The sequence below is a fragment of the Nicotiana tomentosiformis genome, chromosome 11, assembly GCF_000390325.3.
Source record: "Nicotiana tomentosiformis chromosome 11, ASM39032v3, whole genome shotgun sequence".
Taxonomy (NCBI): Eukaryota; Viridiplantae; Streptophyta; class Magnoliopsida; order Solanales; family Solanaceae; genus Nicotiana; species Nicotiana tomentosiformis.
The window spans coordinates 67,243,711-67,252,164 of NC_090822.1; the positions used below are offsets into that span (position 1 = coordinate 67,243,711).

At 35.0% G+C, this 8,454-nt stretch overlaps 1 protein-coding gene across 1 annotated transcript; it reads left to right on the forward strand.

Annotated features, from left to right (window-relative positions):
• The first annotated feature begins 4,576 nt into the window (after positions 1-4,576).
• Positions 4,577-7,655, forward strand: LOC104113554 (phosphoglycerate kinase, chloroplastic). Its single transcript, XM_009623760.4, has 6 exons — positions 4,577-5,285; positions 5,632-5,709; positions 5,854-6,114; positions 6,434-6,751; positions 6,924-7,082; positions 7,271-7,655. The coding sequence occupies exons 1-6, from the start codon at positions 4,869-4,871 to the stop codon at positions 7,481-7,483; spliced, it is 1,446 nt and encodes a 481-aa protein (XP_009622055.1). The 5' UTR covers positions 4,577-4,868; the 3' UTR covers positions 7,484-7,655.
• Positions 7,656-8,454: the final 799 nt, after the last annotated feature.

Genomic DNA, 8,454 nt, shown 5'->3' on the forward strand with positions numbered 1-8,454 from the left:
ACCGTACCTTATCTCCCATATTCCTCAGTACCTTTATCAACTCTGATGTACTTACGCTGAAATTATAGTCTGCTAACTTTGGTCTGGAACTGTAATCATTATATTTTGTCGTATCCACTTTCTTACCAGCTCGTGAAGAAAAATTCATTATCTCTTTGCCCGAACCTTTGATTAAATCGTACCTATTCAGATTTTTGTATATTATACCATCATGTAGGTCCTACGCAAAGCTCGTACCTGTTTATTGAATTTCTTCGATCAAGCTCGAATCTTCTAGGAATTGCATCGATTTTATCTCCTAACATGTTTTCAACTTTCGATTAAACCACTGCATCTTCTTCTATATTAAGCTTTGTACTATACCAATTGTAAACATCATCTCACGTAGTTAGTGAAAATTTATGAACGCTCTCTTTAAACCTTCTTTGCTGCCTGTGAACTTTTTTCATTCAAATTTCTAGCAAAGCTACATGGGTGGTAACAACATTCTCTCCCACTGAAAGCGATCCACAAATTCTCTAAGTAGTTCCGTACTTCCCTGTTGTATCTTAAAGATGTCCTCCATTCATTTCTTCACTTTTTGTGCTCCCGAGCGAGCTTTGATGATGGCATCTGCATGCTCTACAAATGAATCAATTGAATTTTTAGGAAGAAGGCGGTACCGTGTTAAAGCTCTTTTATGAGGGTTTCTCCGAACTTCTTCACAACACTAATTTGATCTCTTAGTTGGTCAAATCATTGCATTTGACTTCCATTATAAATGCAATCACATGATTTCGTAGGTCAAAAGTTTCATATATCAGTATTTTGAATTTATTTGATATCGGTTGTGACGCTGCACTAGGCTTCCATGGTTGATGTGAATATTTATCTATATCCAAACCTTTAATCATTGGTGGAATGCCTGAAATTTGCTTTATGTGCTTGTTCTTTTCCTTGAATTGTTTCTGCAAGTTAGAACTAAATTTTGTAGATCAGAATTACCAAGCGTACCTGAGCCTCCTGCTCCAGAATTATTTGGTACTTCTCTACTCCCAGAAAATTTTAACCCTGAATTGGGAATTTCTGCAATCGTATTTACTTGAGGATGTTGAGTTAGAGTATCAGCCATAACATTTCCTACTAAAGCACGCAGTGCCCCTCCAATTTATTGAGCAATAAAAATTTTCAGCTCATCTTACAAGCCTGATTGTTCTTCATTCCGATTAGCAGATCTCACTGGCAAATTTTTAGAGATTGTCGTGAAGAATACACTGATGAATTCCTTAGTGTCCCTCCTTGAATGGTCTTTTGCTGATTAGTTTGGTTAATTTCAAACATAATTTATTGGTAGATTTTACGATCAAAATAATTAATTTTATATTTGGGGGCACTAACAACTAATTTTTCTCTCTTTTTCAAATATAAATAATACAAAAATAAATAACAATTGAATAAAATAATTGAGAGATAAAAAGAAAGAGAAATCTTATTAATATCAGTAGCACTTCTTCCGTATAAGTAAAGTATTAAATTGCCAGAAATAGAATAATGAGATTGAACACAGTGATTGTGCGAGTAAGGGAATAATTTTTAGATTGGTTTAGAATGTATGGAATATGAGTTTAAATAGTAATCTGATTCGTAAATGATTACCTTGCTCAACTCCTGCCTGTTACTATCATGTTTGCATTTATTGCACGTTACGCAATTAATTTGTAACTAATGGCGTAATGATGACAAATTCTGCGTAATGCAATATTAAATAATTATTCTTTTATTCATAATTATGAGCGATCCTCTGTACCAGACTTGGGGCTATTCTTTTATGATTAGTACTAGGGCTATACATTAAGGCCCGAATGTATTTTACACGTCCTTGTTCCCTTTCCTTGCTGGAACGTATGACACTTTAACTGATTCTCGTGATGAGTTTATTTTCCACTGATACATCATCATGGTAGAATAATGGTTACATCTCACTGTAATAGTATTAGAGCCCGTTTGGACATAAGAAATTTTTTTCTTTTTTTCAAAAAGTTTGCACTTTTTTCGAAATCAGCGTTTGTTCATAAAATTTTTAATTTTCACTTGAAGATGCATTTTGAAAATTTTCGAATATTTGAAAAAGTTCAAAAAGGTATTTTTCAAAATTTTCACTCAAATCACTCACAAAACTTCAAAAATAACCCAAAATTTCATGTCCAAACACAACTCTAAATTTCAAATAACATTTTCACTTAAAAAAAATTTCTCTCTATTTTAAAATTTGACAATTCTCATGTCCAAACGCCCACTTAATTATACTTCATTTGTGGCTAAAGGTGGTCAAAGACTCATTTATTCTAGGGAAAAAGTCCAAAAATGACCTTGTGGTATTCGAAATGGATCATTTATAACCCCCGTTTAAATTTGAATCCAAAAATGACCCTGCCGTTATAAAATGGGTCTAATAATGCCCTTGTGTTATTCAAAATGGATCAATAATGCCCTGAATTTTTTTTAAAAATGCTTTTAAAAACTGAAAAATATATATTCTGTAAAAACTAGAAAAAGAAAGGAATTTGCAAAATATATATTTTTAGGTCTTTTCAGTTTTTTTAAAGTATTTGTTTTGTAAAAACTGGAAAAAAAATATTTTTTTAAAAAACTGGAAAAAAAACTCTCCTAAAGCAGTGGACTACATATGCATTAGTTTTAAAAAAATAAAAATATTTTGCAAAATCTTTTTTTTTAATTTGACGGTTCAATATTTTTTTGGTTTATTTTTATAAAATAAAAAATCTACCATAATTATCGGTACAGTTATAGATTTATATAAAAACATACAGTTTTATTAAAAAAAACCTAAAAATCGGTTCGGTACGGTACGATTATGTCGGTTTAGTCGGGTTTTAAATATTCATTTACACCAATATGTCGGTTTAGTCGGTTTAAATATTCATTTACAGTTATATGTCGGTGTAAATAAATATTTAAAAACCGACTAAACCGACATAATCGTATCGTGCCGAACCGATTTTTAAATTTTTTTTTTAATAAAACCGTATGTTTTTATATAAATCTATAACTGTACCGATAATTATGGTAGATTTTTTATTTTATAAAAATAAACCGAAAAAATATTGAACCGTCAAATTGAAAAAAAAAAGATTTTGCAAAATATTTTTATTTTTTTAAAACTAATGCATATGCAGTCCACTGCTTTAGGAGAGTTTTTTTTCCAGTTTTTTTAATTTTTTTTTTCAGTTTTTACAAAATAAATACTTTAAAAAAACTGAAAAGACTTAAAAATATATATTTTGCAAATTCCTTTCTTTTTCTAGTTTTTACAGAATATATATTTTTCAGTTTTTAAAAGCATTTTTATAAAAAAAAAAAAATTCCAGGGCATTATTGATCCATTTTAAATAACACAAGGGTATTATTAGACCCATTTTATAATGGCAGAGTTATTTTTGAATTCAAATTTAAACAAGAGTTATAATTGATCCATTTCGAATACCACAAGATCATTTTTGGGCCTTTTCCGTGTATTCTATTCCGGATCCTTGGAAGACGGTATGTACTCCTGCCTGAATGGGTTGATCAAGGACAACTGCTCATCATGATTGTAAATCCTCCTTACTAGCTGACTTTATTCAATGACTTTATTGCTTTCATCGAGTTATTTGTCCGAATAAAGTCATGTAACATTAGTTCACATTCAACATGAGATACTCATTAAAAGAAAAAATAATTAACCACTAAAATTAGTCATTCCACTTGATTTCTATCGATTTGGGTGATTCGTTTTGTTTTGTTATTTTTCTTAGCCAGCAACAAATAACTGTATGCAAAAATAACAAATTATTGTGCATCTAATTTTACTTGCGCTCCAACATAGACAAAGGAATCCTTCCTCTATCTCCTCCCCATCCACTCTCACCCCCTAAAAAATTTAAGAAAAAAAGACAATAAAATATTTTACAGCCATTAAAATTGTTAAACGTACATTAACATAAAGATTTTACACCCATTAAGGTCGTTAAATATACATTAACAAGTTATATACTGGTCCAAAGAAGATAACAATCAAATGGATTTAAGTCTCATTATCATGTCATCCTTAACATCCTCTTGTAAAAATACAGAGTAAGGCTGCGCACGATAGACTCTTGTGGTCCGGCCCTTCCCCGGACCCCGCGTATAACGGGAGCTTAGTGCACCGGACTGCCCTTATCATGTCACCTTTACTAAATTTATTTTTCCATAAGTCTAAGAGCGAGAAAAAGTGAGTGCTCCAAAATAGCTAACGATGGGAATTGATTTTGTAGTCCTTTACAATTTTTATTTTTATTTTAAGTCTTCTGCACAATTTTTTTTACACATAAAAGATCTAAAAAAATACATGAAAGATTTTAAAAGGTTATTTTCTCCTATTCAAATTATAAGTAGCCACAATAGATCATTTCCTCAACCTAATACGGTACTTCTTCAATTTCTATTTCTTATGTTTTGGAACTTGTAATCTATGTTAGAAAAAGGAGTTTGAACTTGAGATTAACACAATGAATGTTTGAATTTAAAGAGGTAAAATGTTAGTACTTGAGATTTTGTGGTGAGAAAGAAGGAAGAAAATGAAAGGCCAATGAGTGAAGATATGTTTGGGCCAAAGAAATACTAAAAAAGAGTAGCCTGGAAATCATCGTTGAACCTCAACCTCAACTCAACGATAAGAAAAATCCACTTAACGCCCATTTCCAACCTCATTCCTCCACGTCCATAATACACCCTTTTTATTTCCTTGTCAACACACATCTGACATCTCTTCACTCTGTCTTCACACACACTGCTTTTTGCCGTAAGACGGAACCGTCGAGTGTAGTGACGAGAGAAGAGTATAATCAATGGCATCAGCTACAGCTTCCCACACTTTGTGCGGCATCCCCGCTACCTCATCCTCTACTACCAACAAGGCTATTGCCCCTTCATCTGCTCGCTTCCTTGCCAAAACTCCTCTCCGCCGCCTCGGCTTCGCTGGCGCCGCCGCTGATTCTCTCTTCACCAACCACGTGGCAGCCAAGCTCCGATCCCTCAAGGGCTCTTCCAAGCCTGTTAGGGGCGTTGCTTCTATGGCCAAGAAGAGCGTTGGAGACCTTACCGCTGCCGAGTTGAAGGGCAAGAAAGTCTTCGTGAGGGCCGATTTGAATGTCCCACTTGATGATAGCCAGAACATTACTGATGACACTAGAATTAGAGCTGCCGTCCCTACTATCAAGCATTTGATGGCCAATGGTGCTAAAGTTATTCTCTCCAGTCACCTGGTCTGTACCACTTTCTTCTCTTCTTCTGTCCTTTTTTCGCATCTCCCCTTTGTTTTTGCTCCTTCCCCGGTGGATCTTTGTTGTGCCTTTTCTTTTTATTTTTAAATCGCAGTAACAGAGTGGAACTGAAATTGAACTTATTTACTGGCTCACAATATCATAGGAAATTGCGTGTCTATGGATGATTGATTAGTCTATTTAGAATTATGAAATTCTGATAGCCTTTTACAAGTCACTGTAACGTGCCTTCAATGTTGTCCTCCTATTTGCTTTCTCTTTTTCCACATTTTGTTAAGGTATTGGGGATATGTCAAATCTTAGTTTATTTTGCTTATTGAAATTTCAGGGACGGCCAAAAGGAGTCACTCCTAAATACAGCTTGGCACCGCTAGTCCCTAGGCTATCCGAACTGCTTGGAATCCAGGTACATCCTGTTGCAATTTTAGTGCTATTCATTGTTTAAAAAGAAGATAGAAAGAAAGAATTAAGACAAAAAAATAGTTCATGTCGATCAAAAGTTGACTATCTAACTTATTTTGCTATTGACTCTTGTATGCTTTACCAATAGGTTGTGAAGGCTGAGGACTGCATTGGTCCGGAAGTTGAGAAGTTGGTCGCTTCACTTCCCGAGGGTAGTGTTCTTCTTCTCGAGAACGTAAGATTCTACAAGGAGGAAGAGAAGAACGAACCTGAGTTTGCAAAGAAACTTGCATCATTGGCAGATCTTTACGTGAATGATGCATTCGGTACAGCTCACAGAGCACATGCCTCTACAGAGGGAGTTACTAAATTTTTGAAGCCTTCTGTTGCAGGTTTCCTCTTACAAAAGGTTAGCTTACTTGATTGTCACTTCCTTACTGAGGCGGAGCTAGAATTTCAACTTTATGGGTTCTGAATTTTAGAACAATGACTTCAAGTGCTAATAATTTGGTTCTAAATTTAACATTTGTACATATTTAATGAATTGTTTTTAGCATGGTTTGAGCAAAAGCTACTGGGTTTGGCCGAATCCATACTTGGGCTTCTAGCTCCGCTCCCGCTTCCTTACATATTGTTTTCTTTGACAAACTGATGGTCATAAAACCATCTATGGAAAATTGCACTCTAGAAAATTTATTTTGTCTTAATTGTTCTTTTATTTGTTTCAGGAATTGGACTATTTAGTTGGGGCAGTTTCAAGTCCAAAGAGGCCATTTGCTGCTATTGTGGGTGGTTCAAAGGTTTCATCCAAGATTGGAGTGATCGAATCACTTTTAGAGAAATGTGATATATTGCTTTTGGGTGGAGGAATGATCTTTACCTTCTACAAGGCTCAGGGTCTTTCAGTTGGTTCCTCCTTGGTTGAGGAAGACAAACTAGAACTCGCTACATCACTCCTAGAGAAGGCCAAGGCGAAAGGAGTCAGTCTCTTGTTACCATCTGATGTTGTGATTGCAGATAAATTTGCTCCTGATGCAAACAGCAAGGTTTGAATGCTAAGCTTTTCTCATATAAACCTATCTGACCTTAGAGCTGCTTTTTGCTCTTGAGATTCTTTAGACTTCCCATCTTGATTCTGTATTGTGATTGGCACTTAGATATCAGAGTTTGTTACTTATGGATTGTGTTGAAAATACAATTTTGTTTTGGTTACTGCAGATTGTACCGGCATCTGCTATCCCAGACGGTTGGATGGGGTTGGACATTGGACCAGACTCTGTCAAGACTTTCAACGATGCCTTGGATACCACAAAAACAGTGATCTGGAATGGACCTATGGGGGTGTTTGAATTTGACAAGTTTGCTGTTGGAACAGAGGTACCAATTACCATTCTTCTCTTCATATTTGTTTTACCATATGCCAAGCTTTATAAAAGAAATGGAAAAGGGAATGAAGCTGGTTATGCATGGGTTTAAAAGTAAAAGGAAGAGGAATAAGCTGGTTTGATATGTCACTTTGTGTGTTTACCTGAGAGTAAGTAGTAATAAGAATGTTGTGGTGATAGGCAATTGCGAAGAAGCTTGCAGACTTAAGTGGGAAAGGAGTGACGACTATCATTGGAGGTGGAGATTCTGTTGCAGCTGTTGAGAAAGTTGGAGTTGCTAGCGTGATGAGCCACATATCCACTGGTGGTGGTGCCAGTTTGGAGCTACTGGAAGGCAAGGTGCTCCCCGGTGTCATTGCTCTAGATGAAGCAGACGCCCCCGTTGCTGTGTAAAACAATTTGTACTAATTCTTTTTTCTCCGGTGGTCAACATAATGGTTCATTTTGGGAAGCATTGAGTTGATGTTGTAGATTTGTCAGGTTATATTGTTATATAATGTCCTTTTTTTTAACCCATGTTATTTTTGTCTAAATAAAGGGCGAGTATATCAGTTATAGACAGCTATCCTTTTGATGTCTTTCAACAAACTCTATCCTTGATTTGGTTCATTTTGGAGGAACTTCTTTAGACGTAAGAACTTTGCCATCTGAACAAACCCATGCTGCGTTTTAATGTTCACCTGCCTTTAGCATTAAATGACACCTCTAACACGCGGTGGTTTATGTAAGGTGAGATTAGTATAGGCAGTTATGCACATATCAAAGTCACAATATGGTATAACATATACCAAGCGTTTTGTTGTTGAACATTAATTTCCTATGAAAAAGGAAAAATTTACAATAGAAAGAAAGTGGTCACGCGATTTGGGATGTGTATCAGTGCACGTAAAAAGCCCAGAAAAAGCAGACACAGAAATCGCTTCCTTGGCTTTCCTCCAGTCTGACTTGTATCCGTCTCATGTGACAAGTTTTAACTTTTGAAATCAAATTGATTAGTTGTAGAAAGAAAAAGAAATCAAATCTATGGAATTTGGACTTACATTAGAGTGAAAAATTTTAGTGATTATCATCGAGAAGAAAGTTCTACTGTTTTACTACAATGATTAACGTGTTACTGAATTGGAAATTAAGAAAGTGAATTCCTAGACTAGGGCGTTAACGATGGGCTTAAGGCAGTTAAATTGATGATTTGCCCCTTAACCTTAAGTAGAAGGACAAGTCCAAGATAAAGTATTTTTTTTCCAGGGAAAAAACAACTGTGTGAGAAAGAATTAAAGATGGATCAGTCATACTAATGCGGGATCAAGTTCCCTTCTCCAATTTAAGACTTTAATAGTTTTTTCTACTTGAGCTGGTTCCAAACT

What these genes read in the sequence shown, in the direction of transcription:
- LOC104113554 (XM_009623760.4), top strand. Translation starts at nt 4,869, where the DNA reads ATGGCATCAGCTACAGCTTCCCACACTTTGTGCGGCATCCCCGCTACC. An exon ending in CAGGTTTCCTCTTACAAAAG is followed by an intron (nt 6,115 to 6,433) that starts GTTAGCTTACTT and finishes TATTTGTTTCAG; the next exon opens with GAATTGGACTATTTAGTTGG. An exon ending in AGTTTGCTGTTGGAACAGAG is followed by an intron (nt 7,083 to 7,270) that starts GTACCAATTACC and finishes TTGTGGTGATAG; the next exon opens with GCAATTGCGAAGAAGCTTGC.